This window comes from Ostrinia furnacalis, unplaced genomic scaffold (assembly GCF_004193835.3).
Source record: "Ostrinia furnacalis isolate ACB-3 unplaced genomic scaffold, ASM419383v2 OfSCF1808, whole genome shotgun sequence".
NCBI lineage: Eukaryota > Metazoa > Arthropoda > Insecta > Lepidoptera > Crambidae > Ostrinia > Ostrinia furnacalis.
Genome location: NW_021132047.1, coordinates 265074 through 280014, shown reverse-complemented (window position 1 = coordinate 280014; position 14941 = coordinate 265074). Strand labels below are relative to the sequence as shown.

General features: G+C 37.7%; 1 protein-coding gene across 1 annotated transcript; it reads right to left on the bottom strand.

Moving 5' to 3' along the window:
• Positions 1 to 575: 575 nt before the first annotated feature.
• On the bottom strand, positions 576 to 11787 carry or (AP-3 complex subunit sigma-2 or). The gene is made up of 6 exons (XM_028305907.1): positions 11596 to 11787; positions 11288 to 11379; positions 6248 to 6359; positions 3930 to 4109; positions 1995 to 2102; positions 576 to 872 (listed from the first exon to the last, which is right to left on the bottom strand). The coding sequence occupies exons 1-6, from the start codon at positions 11662 to 11664 to the stop codon at positions 858 to 860; spliced, it is 576 nt and encodes a 191-aa protein (XP_028161708.1). The 5' UTR covers positions 11665 to 11787; the 3' UTR covers positions 576 to 857.
• Between the last annotated feature and the right edge of the window lie 3154 nt (positions 11788 to 14941).

Sequence of the window (14941 nt, the reverse complement as noted above, 5' to 3'; positions counted from 1 at the left end):
TTTTTGTCATACAAAATCTATGACAGTCGAGTTTTGACAGCTCTTATGTCAATTGACTAATATGTCAAATACATGAATAAATAAATAACTTTATTTAACCAATCACAGACAACAATCTACGGTCGCGTTTAAACATCGCTTTAGAATAAAAATTTACAGGTGTAGCGCTTAACTCAATACTCATAAATCTTTTCTATAAGTATAAGAATAGGACAGTATTGAGATTTAAAATTCACCTATACTGTATGGCCCAGAACACGGTGAAACGCAACTGCAACGAAACTGCAACTGCTAGTTACTTTTGAGTTGCATCTAAGTTTCTGCCATAGCGTCCGTTGAGAGACCACACATGACGCGACCAGTTTGAAACTTTCAGTTTCAGTTTCATTCATCAGAATCATCACAAAGTTGCAGTTTCGTTGCAGTTGCGTTTCACCGTCTGTTCTGGGCCTATAAGCTATATTTTAACAATGTCCTTTACAAACAATATTCCCCGTCCAATATTCTCGCCAATCTTGTATACCATCCTAAAAGCCTTTACCCTGTTTTTTCTTTTTCTTTTTTTTCTTTTTAACATCCGTATAATCGTACTCCACTGTACTCCCACTTAAATCTTGATACCCATCTGCTTTGGAACTTTCATAATCTGGAAAACTGATGCCTTCGGTTTGTTGGTAATTTTCCGAGAACGTTTCGGAAAATTTCGTGCTCAAAGTTTCAGATCCGAAGAACTTGTTTGCGAAGTTTTCTGTGGGTTTGTGTAGGTTTTGGTATTTTTCGTTTTGAGGGTAGATCGAGTTTAGGATGTTGGTCGCTATGGCAACGGGCGTTGGAGGGTAACCGCCCTGGGTGTACGGTCAGAACTTTAGATCCTGGGAAATGAAAATAAACAGTAAATTCTACATATTAGGTACTTTTTATACTTATGAATATGAAACAATCAACAAGTATAAGATTAGTAATCAAGTGCCAAGTAGGCAATAAAGATTAGTAATTTAATTAATAGTAACTAAGTGTCAAGTACCTACGTATAAAAGTAACCAAGTGCATAACAAGCAGGTAAAATTAAGCAGTGGGTAAAAAATAGTAATATAGTGCCAAGTATATAAAACTTATTAAAAATTGGTGCCAAGTAAGTTCATGGCAAGGAATAAAAAAATAAGTAACTTAGTAAATAACTTAGTGACAAGTCGCTAAAAAATAAGTAACTTAGAGACCACTAGACAACAAAGTTTAATAACATAATGCCAAGTAGATAAAAGATTACTAATCATTTATTGTCAAGTAGATAACTTAGTGTCAAGTTGGTGAAAATAAATAATTTATTGATCAGTGGGTAAAAAAATATCCTCAAATTGCTGTGCCCGATCTATACAGTCTTATATTATTTTTGAAGACCTTATGTAACTCATAAAGGTAGCAGGAAGGCGCTGGATGCAGGCCGCTACCAACCGGGCGATGTGGAAGTCATTGGAGGCCAGCGTTGCCAGACGTCCCGATTTTGGCGGGACGTCCCGATTTTTAAATCAAATTTAAATGTCCCGCGCGGGACAGGCTTGGTCCCGCTTTTCGGAGAGAGACACTCACTTCACCAGACTATTGTTTGAAACGCCATATTATTCTAAAGAATATCATTTTTTTTATTTCGATTTGCTTTTTTTGTTTTTTTTTTTATTCTAAAGACGAATTTAACGATAGAATAAAGCTGATTTTAAATTTTTTTTTTGTTAAAATACATTTTCTATGGCTACTTTTGCTATTGTCACGTAAACGTAATTTTAAGTCAAATAAAAAGAGAAATATTTGAAAACCTTTGATTGTATATGTTTTTTTACTACCTATGTCCCGCTTCTGACGGAAGAATCCCGCTATTTTCACTCAAAAAGTATCAAAGTCCCGACTTGGCGAAAAAAAAACCTGGCAACGCTGTTGGAGGCCTATGTTCAGCAGTGGACGTCCTGTGGCTGAAATGATGATTATGAAAAGAATATTACCTTGATAGCCTGCGGCAAGTCCGGCAGACGCATGTCTCGCAACTGCTGAGGCAAGTTCATCGACTTGACTGCTGATACCGCACGCGCAGGCGCCGCTGATATACCAGCCTGGAGACAACCATACTGTGTTAATATATTATAAAACACAATACGAAAGGATAAAAAGAAAGAACACAGCTAGAGACTGGAATTCGTTGCCAGCTGCTGTCTTTCCTGAACACTATAATCCGGGCCTTTTTCAAGGCGAGAGTGAACAGGCACTTACAGGGCAGATATGTACCATCATAACACCAGGTGCGATTGCGGTCAACACCTGCCTTGTCAAGCATTAAAAAAAAGAAACGTTTATAACAATGGACATCACACAAATACAGACAATTACATAATATAAACACAATAGTGGCACATAGGTTTATTTATGAAAGAAAAACAAGAGTGAACTGAGTAGTACCGCAATAACGATCCCCAGAACAGAACGCCACTCGGCATAGTAATATGGCATGGCTGTAAAGGGTTACATGGCTATACCAAGATTCTTGGCTAGGGAGGGCATTCTTAATTTCTTAACTCTTAACTCCTCCTATGTTCTTCTGATTAATTTTGTTGCGGGTCCAATGACAGTTTAACTTTCCCCCGGGACAAACTTGACCTTCATTGGTTGGGTTTTTGTGGCGGTCAAGCTGTAGATCCTGGCTACACAGGAGTTGCAGTGGTGGGAACGAGAGGTAGGAATAGTCCCGAAACATAAGTGTAGTTTTTTTTTATCATCCACAATGAGGAAACTCTTGGCCTGTATCTCACATCTGTGACGCATGTAGGAAAGAAGTTATCTTCAAGGCGGTCTTTAACTTACTGGAGGCGCTGGGCATTCAAAGAAGCTCTTAAAGTTTAATCATGGAACTTTTTAAAGATCACGTTAAATTGTTCACAGGTTACTGGTAAGTATTCGAAGATTACTGTGTAACTTGTATCAAGGGATCCCCGATCGTGGGGCCCTAATCACGTGCCCAGATTACCCAATGGGAAAGAATCCTTGTCGGATAACGTCTCACCTCGGCCTTCTGCATGTTGTCCTGCTCGGCGAGCCGGCAGAGTATGTCGGCCATGTTGTCTGCAGCGGCCCACTGCAACCCCTGTCTAGGGGACTTATCCCACAACTGAAACCCCTGTCTATGGGACTTATCCCACAACGGAAACCCCTGTCTATGGGACTTATCCCACAACTGAAACCCCTGTCTATGGCACTTATCCCACCACTACTGCAACCCCTGTATATGGGACTTATCCCACCACTGCAACCCCTGTATATGGGACTTATCCCACAACTGAAACCCCTGTCTATGGGACTTATCCCACAACTGAAACACCTGTATATGGGACTTATCCCACAACGGAAACCCCTGTCTATGGGACTTATCCCACAACGTAAACCCCTGTATATGGGACTTATCCCACAACTGAAACCCCTGTCTATGGGACTTATCCCACAACTGAAACACCTGTATATGGGACTTATCCCACAACGGAAACCCCTGTCTATGGGACTTATCCCACAACGTAAACCCCTGTCTATGGGACTTATCCCACAACTGAAACCCCTGTCTATGGGACTTATCCCACAACGTAAACCCCTGTCTATGGGACTTATCCCACAACTGAAACCCCTGTATATGGGACTTATCCCACAACGGAAACCCCTGTCTATGGGACATATCCCACAACGTAAACCCCTGTCCATGGGACTTATCCCACCACGGCAACTTCTGTACAGCCAGGGTCTTCGGACAGCAGTTGTAGTCTCACCTCAGCCTTCTGCATCTTGTTCTGCTCTGCATTGTACTTTCTTACTCAGGATCTTTGGACAGCTGTAGCGTCTCCTTTACAGACAGCAGCTGTAGTGTCATAGCAGCTGTATACAGCAGCATTGCGTCTCACCTCGGCTTTCTGCATCTTGTTCTGCTCGGCGAGCCGGCAGAGTATGTCGGCCATGTTGGTCTGCAGTACCATGCCGCCCATCACCAGCTCATCCAACACCTGGTGCGCCGCGTCCGCGTGGAAGATCAGGTCTAACTCGCAGACGTTCTCGAAGCACTTGTCTAGGGTCTCTACAAACACCTAGAAATTAAATAAACCACTAATAAAGCCTCGCGAAACGGATTAAAGCCCGGTATGTGAGCACGTAGAATTTTGTCCAATGACCCCAAGCTACCCATCCTTATCGCTCGCGCGTAATTACATTGCTGTCGCGACCAGGGTTGCCAACTCTACGTATTTTTACGTAGATCTACGTATTTTAAGCCTTCCTTGCAAACCTATGAACTTTAGTCCCAGAATCTACGTATTTTTATCAAATTTGCAAAATAGGCTGAATGGGCATCGTTTCCTTTACTTTCGCGAAAAAGTTCGATCATGGTTCCGATCACGGTTATTTGGCATGTGGCAAAAGTCGGAACTAATGTTATTTTGACATTTCCCCATAGAAAAAATGCTGTACAGCGCCCCCCTGTAAATGTCACTGAAGAGCCTTGATCTGTGGGTCTAGACAAAGTGCACTTTTTGATCGAATCGAAAATCGAATCCGTCAAAACTCCATACAAAAAAAGGAATGTGCCCTTTGTCTAGGACCCACTGTGGGTCTAGACAAAGTGCAAATTATGATCGCAAACCAGTCGAAAAGTGGTCGAAAAGCCCCTTTTTTGTATGGAGTTTTGACAGATTCGATTTTCGATTCGATCAAAAAGTGCGTTTTGTCTAGGGGGGCAGATATGAAATTTGAAATGTGACGTGACGTGACAGTGTGTGTAAATGGTGTAAACCGTCAAACGGTCAAAGTGAATCTTCACTACAAAAATATTTCGAACTAAGATTGTGCTGAGATTTCGAAGGTGTTGTTGTATTTCGATTCGATATTTTTCAACTTCCTTTCTTCTTTCCAACAAATATAATTACGTATAAATTTAATTTGTCTGAAAATGATACACAATAAAAGTGTACTTTACTACTTTTAGGGTAATATAAATTGTCGTTTTATTACTTTTACCTACCCCTACTCTCTTCATTTCACTCATAAAAAAAAGTACGTAGATCTACGTATTTTCTATATGGAAATTGTACCATTTCTACGTAATTTTCTAATCTGTCCTACGACTTTTTGAAAATCCGAGTTGGCAACCCTGGTCGCGACTGTGCGACGGGCGCCCGCAGTGAGTGTGCGAGCGCGACAGCAACATGATTACGCGCGAGCGATAAGGATGGGTAGCTTGAGGTCATTGGACAAAATTCTACGTGCTCGCAGACCAGACTAATAGTAGGTTATCAATATAGCATTAACATCTGCAGTAGTTTAATATTGTGTCGTAGACGTTATTGAAGCACTTGTCTAGGGTCTCCATGAACATCTAGGTAAAGAATATAATATGTACAATACAGCTTTAAGAGAACCAGTGTAACAAGCCCAAGGAGAGTAGGCCAAGTGCCCCTGTTAAACAGCACCATCCTCTGAGACTATACATCATCATCATCATCATCATGTCAGCCATAGGACGTCCACTGCTGAACATAGGCCTCCCCTAATGCTTTCCATGTTGATCGATTGGTAGCGGCCTGCGTCCAGCATTTCCCTGCTACCTTTACGATGTCGTCGGTCCACCTTGTAGGTGGACGTCCCACGCTAGACTATACATAGATAAGTAATATTGATGGCTTGTTTCTCAAAATGCCTGCAAAGTGTTTTTAAATTTAATTTAGTGTCATTTTAGCCAATAGCAGTCCACTGCTAAATATGCCAGGAACATCACAAAGTATGATGTCTGTCAGCCATCTATGTTCTAGAGCAGTGGTTCCCAAACTTATTTTGTCTACTGCCCACTTTGAGAATAAATTATTTTTAGCGCCCCCAGTTGTAGTCGAGTGTCGAGTGCTCAGTCGGTGTCTAAGAGTCCTCCTAGTAAATGACGCCTCCCAAGTCTCTACACAACGTCCCGATTGTTTTTCTGGGTCTCTTACCGCCCCTCTTTAAGCCTGCAGAGCCCCAAGGGGGCGTTATCGCCCACTTCGTGAAAGACTGTTCTAGAGTCTAGAGATTGTCTGTCTTTTAGAGCAGATGCAAAATAATTATAATAATAGAGAATGAAGAAAAACACATGAAAATAATTATAAGTTACAACTGTAAGCATTATGATAAACATTTCAATCATTATGTGCATTTTAGAGAGATAAAATCATTGTATTATAATTATTTAATTAAAACTTACCTGAATTAAGTCTAGAATGCCCAGTTCACTCTCAGAGGAGTCCACGCAGAACACGAAGTAGAGGGTAGCGTAGTGCCTGTAGATCAGCTTGTAGTCTGACCCTCCGATGAGACTGGAAGAATACAGTATTGTTTTTATAACCTGTAAAACCCAAGGGGTTGCAATAAAGACTGCATATTTGTGACAAATTATTTCAATTGTGTCTCAATTCACAGGGCCTAAAGCATGGGGGGGGGGCTGCAAGCAAGCAGCTGTCTTCCCCTGCAGCGTCGGACTGGCCATACAGTCGGGGTGGCATTTGCCAGCCGGGCCCCAGCCTGCGCGGGCCCCCCACGGGCCTGGGTTGCGGGGCATGCGGCAACCGTGGTACAGGGGACCCGCGCAGCGTGGCCCCTGTGCTACGGTTGCCCGCGTGCATGTCTCGGAAACTATGCGTCGTACAAAAAAGTTGTACAGTCATAATTTGTAGAAAATTGCTTTGCCTACAAATATGTTAATATAACTTTTTGCCTTAAATTAAAGATTAAAGAAGTTATAAGCAAAAAAAAAAAATCCTTTTTGCTTATGTATAACTTCTCTAATTTAATTTAGGACAAAAAGTTATGTAAACACAGGGCCGTCTTTAACCTACTAGGGGCCCTGGGCACTTACGGATCAAGGGGGCCCTTGTCATCTAGAAAAAGGTATTTTGAGACGGACAGACGGGGGCCCCCTCCGTCGCGGGGCCCTGAGCACGTGCCTAAAGTGCCCAGTGGGAAAGAGGGCTTTGACCATTTATGTTTCTTTCATGATACCCTGGCCTTCATTGGTTGGATTTTTGGCAGTCAAGCAGTAGATACTCACATAGAATCCTGAACTATAGAACAAAGCTACAATACCGAACGGTGAAGATGTCAGACTGGCCGACTCGGGATCCAAGGAACACTGGTTTGAACCCCGCCACCGCTGGACTATTGTGGGGAAACCACTCGTCACACAAACATAATTTAGCTAAGCGCAACGCTCTCCACGGCATTGATGTTGAGATCAGGTCAACCTGATCTTCTGGCTGTTCCGCAACCACAATTACTTGGCCGACAAGCTGCACGAGCTCAACCCTTGCTGGGGCGACGACAAGCTTTACCAGGTCGCCAGGGACGTGAACATTGCTATGTAGGTACCAGCACATCGTGTATCACGAGCTGATGCCCGCTGTGATCGGTGAGTGGTTGTTGTTTATGGAATATGTTTCTTCCATCAGTAATAATCCCGTCCAGTAATAATAATTATGTTAGTGACCTTGAAAGAGTAACTTACTAGGGGCCCTGGGCACTTAAGGATCAAGGGGGGTCTTATCATCTGGAAAAAGGTCTTTTGAGCAGACGGGGGCCCCTTCCGTCGTGGGGCCCTGGGCACGTGCCCAAAGTGCCCAGTGGGAAATAGGGGCCTGTGTAAACATATTTGTAGGCAAAACAATTTGCTACAAATTATGACATAGCGAATTTTTTGTAAGACGCTTAAAAAAGTGTTTTCACCCCTTTTTTCAAGATGGCGGTTGGGGGACAAGGGTGGCGACCCCAAAAACTTGAGGTTAAGCTTCTATTGACCACATTGACCCACACATGTCCCAAAAATAAAATTGCGTTCTCTAATAAATGCAATACTCGGAAAATTGCCGGAAAATGATGGGAGTTTTATTTTGCTTTTTTTATGTATTACAGTGTTTAATTCTCACAATTTCATTCACGCAAGTGACTTGTGAGAGACGAATTTCAGCATTAAAGCGCATAAAACGAGACTTCGTTCTCTACTGGGGCAAGAACTGTTAGATTCGTTAATTATACAGTGTGAGTCACATGAAATTAGGTGAAACTAGACCTATTTTTATCGACAAAAAAGAGGTCAAAATTTTTTTGAGATTTTTATTTAATTTTTTATATATTTTTTTTCTTAAAATTACTTATTGTAAAGAAAACGTAATATTTAACTTTTAAACTAAGAGGTATATCCTGATAAAATAAAAACAGTAATAATGCTAAATAACAGACTATACTAAAAAAATACTAAGAAAATGCCAACAAATAATAAAAAATGATACTTTTTGAATAAAATCTTCTTATAAATTCGTGTTTTTTTTTTGTTTTCTCCAAAAAATGCTTCTATAACAGGTGGTTTTTATTGCTTTGTATTATTCTCTACTAGCTTTCCGCCCGCGGCTTCGCCCGCATGGAATTTTGTCTGTCACAGAAAAACTTTATCGCGCGCGTCCCTGTTTCAAAAACCGGGATAAAAACTATCCTATGTTCTTTCCCGGGACTCAACCTATCTCTATGCCAAATTTCATCAAAATCGGTTGCGAGGTTTAAGCGGGAAAGCGTAACAGACAGACAGACAGACAGAGTTACTTTCGCATTTATAATATTAGTTGGGATCGTATTACCTTTGTAAAACCAAAAATCGCATGTCTCTATCCCTATCACAACATTGTCTATGATAGTTTGAACAAAGGCCTACCACAACATTATTCTCCGCTACAGGTAGGGACAATTTTAATTTTAACTAAAATGCTTATTTTACTTCGAAATCTTTCGAAATCGCCCGGAGAGGCTTAGTTCAAACGATCATAGCTAATGTTGTGATAGGGATATAGACATGCGATTTTTGGTTTTACAAAGGTAATACCATAGAGAATAATACAAAGTAATAAAAACCACCTGTTATAGGGGCATTTTTTGGAGAAATGGCAATGCCAGATTTTGTATGGTGGCGTCTTTTTTTTTTCNACGAATTTAAGAGCAGATTTTTTTCAAAAAGTATCATTTTTTATTATTTGTTGGCATTTTCTGAGTATTTTATGTATTTTTTTAGTATCGTCTGTTATTTAGCATTATTACTGTTTTTACAGGATATTACCTCTTAGTTTAAAAGTTATTACGTTTTCTTTACAATAAGTAACTAATTGGAAAAAAAAATCTATAACAAATTAAAAAAAATCTCAAAAATTTTTTGACCTGTTTTTTGTCGATATAAATAAAAAGTAAAAAAACTAAAACCCAACTACGACAAAAAACGACGCTAAAAAAGTATAAAACAAGATTTTCAGAATACTGAACTGAACAAAGTTGCTAATGTAGTTGCATAGTAATTTTCATGTTTGGAAAACCGCAGTCACACGTTGTCAAAGTGCTACGGTAGGTAGGTATATGTAACGTGTGACTACGCCTCTCCAAACATGAAAATTACTATGCAACTACATTAGCAACTTTGTTCAGTTCAGTATTCTGAAAATCTTGTTTTATACTTTTTTAGCGTCGTTTTTTGTCGTAGTTGGGTTTTAGTTTTTTTACTTTTTATTTATTATTTGTACCATTTTGGTGTTAATGTGTATTTGTGGCGCATAATATTAACAAAAGTTAAATTGATGATGATAGTAAAGAAGCAATGAACGAAAAGATGTGAATTATATGCAATCAGCCCTTGAATACAGGTAAAGTCACAGGCAAATACTAGTAATATATATATATTCAAAATGTACAAGTAAAGCCCTTTCAAATGATACCAAACACGGCATATTTATCTTAACTTTATTTTTTTACTCTGTATGTTATGTCCGCTAGAGGGCGCCACATTAGAATTATATGCAATCAGCCCTTGAATACAGGTAAAGTCACAGGCAAATGCTAGTAATATATATATATTCAAAATGTACAAGTAAAGCCCTTTCAAATGATACCAAACACGGCATATTTATCTTAACTTTATTTTTTTACTCTGTATGTTATGTCCGCTAGAGGGCGCCACATTAGATTTTGTGAAACCCCATATAGCCTATAACCAGCGGACAATTAAGACGCTTCTAATGATATGTCATTTGTCAAATTCTGATAAGTAGTTTAGAAGTTACGAGGGAACAGATGAACATACATACATACATACATACATAGCCTGTCAAAATCATAACCCTCCTTTGGCTTTGCCGTAGTCGGGTAAAAAATAGATCCAGTTTCACCTAATTTCATATGTGCACTTTATCGTAACTCACACTGTATTAAATATAGAATCGGATCTAATCAAGGATTACGAAAACAGCAGCTTTTACGATCGAGTCATTAACTGCTTAGCTGAAAGTTCTCCTGTTTTAAAAAACATGTTGATTGGCTAGCTTTATATTATTATTTGTTATTAGTAGGTAAATACCTACTTATTATTTTACTTTATTTTAGTATTATAATAAATTTTTTACAGTTTGTTTATCTCAATTTGTGTATCTCAGTATTTTTCGATAGTATCCCATCACCATGATCTAGTCTCGGGCCTCGGGATTGCGATCAGCCACCCGGGCCCTTCCAGCCCAGTCCGACCCTGTTCCCCTGTCCCCCCATGGAAGTCGCTTTGAAGTAACTTAGTCACTGGCCTAAAAAATCTGACCCCCACCTAGGCCAGATTAGGGTACTAAATAAATAGGTACTGGGTACACCTATGGCTTGAAGGCTTCAATACTGATAAGTTTTGAATATGTTGCATTGTAAAAAACATGTTAGGTATTAGTTTAGTATCTATTATTATTATAAAAATGCTAAAATATGTCTTCTAATCCCTATAGCCTGAGGAAAGTTCAAAACTCATTTTACAAATATGGTCGGCCGTTTGGTGTAGTGGTTCAGAACGGACTACTATGCCGAGAGGTCCCGGGTTCGATTCCCGGCCGGGCAGAAATTGAAATGATGAATTTTAATTTCTGTGACGGGTCTGGGTGTTACTATGTATAATATGTATGTATTTAAAAAAAAAGTATATAAGTAGTGTATCCGTCAAGCACCCATAACACAAGCATTAAGTTGCTTACTTTGGGGCTAGCTGGCGCTGTGTGAAATTGTCCAAAGATTTATTATTAAATATTTCTGAGACCAAACTTACAGTTAAAATATTTTTAGTTCTTATTACTATCAGAAATAAAGTCTGCTGTCTCTCTTCAACCAATTAATGAGACTTGTCTTTTGTTTTGTCACCAAATATTGATATTAGAACAATACTAAGTGAAAAATTTAAATCCCAACTTACCTGCCTCCTTCCAAGAAATTGCACACATTGTCGTCGCGCTTGGAGACTAGCTGGAAAGTCTCCTTGATAATTTGCTGCTGCATGTCTTCATTCTGGAATATTTTAGACGATTTTGCATATTTTAGAAGCCCTACAAATGGAAATTTTTACTGCGGGTAGACATCATAATTTTACAACACATGCGAGTTTTAGCAACAAATTTTTATACGTAGGAACTGCACAAAGGCAAGTAGAGATGATTCTGCTGAATAAACTTAGCTATAAATAGATAATTTAGTAAATAAAGAAACTAAATAACTTTCACTCACAAAGTATTGGTAGAATTTCGACAGTCTTGGCTTCCCATGATTGTTAAACACTAATATTGCCTTGATCATTGTGAGAGAGATCAATTTAAGTCTATTCTTACTGTAAAATTGATTTAGCTAATCATTTAAAATGACCGTAAATACAAAATTAACACAAAATGCGACAAAATTCTTATCGATTTTGCCAGTTGTCATTAATTTATGTGTCAAATTTGACAGATCTTAGACTTTATTTTTTTTGCCTTACTTTTAGTGTATGACCAAAATAGGGTTTTGAGCCGAAACCAACGGCCGAAACCATATTTTTGGCCTCGATCTCAGTTTCAGGCAAAAATCATTTTTAGATTTTATAGCTTTTATGACTGTGTTAAATATTATGCACAGTTTTAACCGCAGTTATTCTGATCGAAATAAAATTAAGTAATTTATTTATTGCTTTAACAACTTTGCTGTTTAATAAATGCACGTTATTTTTTGTGGTAAGAGAGAAATTGTTTATAGCCTGACCAGGAACATAAAAACCCTGGCATAGAGGCGCTTCAATTGCATTTGATAGTGCAACACTGAGTACAGTCGTACATGTGTTAAATTAATAGGCTAAATTTATGTATCAGGATTCAGGATTACGGGCTAATTTGATATTTTCATAAATTAACGAAAAATATTATTAAAGGTAACCTGGTTTAAATAAATTAAATGAAACCATCAATCGAGCTAGTAGGATTTATTTTATTATTCATCAATAATCAAATTCAGAACTTGAATATTCAACTGCAATGTCTGCTCATGAACGCTTCAAACTCGGTACTTCTTTCCCAATTCCATAAAATTCAAAACTTAGAAAGTGACAAAAAACTTTAAAATAGGTAGTTGAAACAGACTACAGCTAATTTTCATAGTGGACTGTACTATACGATAAACATGTCAGTCAATTTGACAACCTTTGTCGGAAACATTATTCAATGAAAATATTGTCCGAACCCTTAGTATTTCTCTTCGACAAATACATTAACACATAGTGAACCACTTTTCTTTCACGACTATAAAAATATTTTAGCAATTTAATTCACAAAATCAATTGCAAACATTTAAAATAAAGTTTGTTTACACTTTGACAACAATAGACTGACATGCAAGGTGACATGTAAATGAAGTTTTCAGTTACTGTTGCCATTAAAAGAAATTAGTACCATTAGTTTTCCGCAACATGGCGAGGGTTTTTATGTTCCTGGTCAGGCTATACAAAGTTTATCAACCTGTGGTATCAATAAAGTTTTTAGCTATTTTGAAGCTAAATTATTTAAAGAAAATTGTATTCCATATTTTTCCCCCTAAATTTAGGGCGAAAATTCAAAGCTGGGAACCCTGATCCGAATTGCACCAAAATCGTTTCTCAATTTTTGATATTATTAAAAAAATATTTAAATTTCGTTACTACATTTATTAAAAATTTATCAGTAATTAAAAAATTACACTGTAATGATGAAAAAAATATTTTTGGGCATAAAAAAGAAAAATTAATAATTATAGGTGTACCAGAATCTCATGGCAAATAGGGAAAATAAACTTTGTTGAGAGCAATACTGGGGAAATTAGAATAAACAATCTTGATACTGTTTAATTTTTTACTTTTATGACTAACATGAAGTACGAATATACATTTTAGGTAGGTATGTGTGTGTATGAAGAATGTTGTTATACATCAGGTTTTTAACATAGGAAAATGTCTTGAAAATTAAATAAATCGTCTGTGAGAAAAGAAATGTCTGAGAAATTAATTATTTAAATTACCTACATATTTTCGCGTGGAACTGAAACATAGGCGGTGCCGTTCTTTTTGTATATGGCCAGGTCTGGGTTATTTAAGAAAAAGGTTACAAAATTTTACTAAGAAAGAATCTTGAGTGACCCGAGCTGAAAAATTAAAAACTGCTAGATTTAAAAAAAATGAACTGGCTGGATCAGGGGTGATTTACTGTTTGTACTCCGAATGACTATGTGAATACACCGATCAAAATGGCGTGAATAGTTATGCGCAACTTTAGGGCCCTGTAACTTATTTATTTGTAGAGATATTTTCATGATTATTTCACAATTATTCTACTTATATTTATTTCAAGTTTATTTCAAAGAAAAAAATTGGAAACTTCTCCATTATTCAATCTTGCTTTATGAAATCTTTTTCAATTTTCTTTACATGGTCATAACATTTTCGACTTTTTCACAAAAATAACAAATACCTAGTCAAGAAGAGAATACAAAAATTTTGCAGTGGCTGACAGATTTCATAATTTTCTTTGACAGGTGACAATTAAACCATAGACAATTGCCATATGAAAAACACACTTTTCCAATATTTTTGTTTGCCATGAGATTCAGTGGGTCTAGACAAAGTGCAAATTATAATCGCAAACCAGTCGAAAAGTGGTCGAAAAGCCCCTTTTTTGTATGGAGTTTTGACGGATTCGATTTAGACAAAACGCACTTTTTGATCGAATCGAAAATCGAATCCGTCAAAACTCCATACAAAAAAGGGGCTTTTCGACCACTTTTCGACTGGTTTGCGATTATAATTTGCACTTTGTCTAGACCCACTGGTACACCTTACCGTCAAAATAACGATGCAAACCACAGATATGGATTAGAGTAGATACAGCAAGTTGATCGTCAAAGCGTGCCATTCCGATATGTCCAAATGGACATACATGGTCGAGTGATGTTCATGTAATCCGATTACAACAATCGGTTACGATGATTTTACGAGGACAGTAGTACGAACACGGTAGAAAGAAGAAATTATTTACGGATTGAGAATTGTAATTAACAGCACAAGTAACAAATTAATTAATTAGAATAAAGTAGCAGTAGAAGAAGTATAAAGTAGCATTGTTTTTAATACATATCCTGCGATGTACTCTTAAGAGTTAAAACCATGGTCCCTGTATGTGGTGCACTCATACCGATCCCAAGGAACCGTACTTCCTCATAACAATAAGACACACACTGATCCATGTATTCATGCACTTGACAAATTTTTGTCTTGAAACGCTAGTAGGGTAAAAAAAATTAACGAGATTGAACGATTTGTAAGAATTAATTTATTTAAAAAGGTAAATAAAGACGTTTTTGGTTTTGTATTTAACAAATTATCAGTTTTATCGGAATTAATTAATTGTCGAATCGAGTCACACGATATCTTTCGATGACTTTGCGAATGCAGTACGATGATACGATTATTTTTACGTTGCGGCAATCACTAAAATTCGCTAAAATGACACTAATGACGTTTAAAAAGTGGCACGCTCGGCTTCATACAAATTTTTTCACATGCTGCATCTATCTATCC

What these genes read in the sequence shown, in the direction of transcription:
- or (XM_028305907.1), bottom strand. Translation starts at nt 11,664, where the DNA reads ATGATCAAGGCAATATTAGTGTTTAACAATCATGGGAAGCCAAGACTG. An exon ending in CGAAATTCTACCAATACTTT is followed by an intron (nt 11,380 to 11,595) that starts GTGAGTGAAAGT and finishes AAAATATTCCAG; the next exon opens with AATGAAGACATGCAGCAGCA. An exon ending in ACAAGATGCAGAAAGCCGAG is followed by an intron (nt 2,103 to 3,929) that starts GTGAGACGCAAT and finishes GGTTGTCTCCAG; the next exon opens with GCTGGTATATCAGCGGCGCC.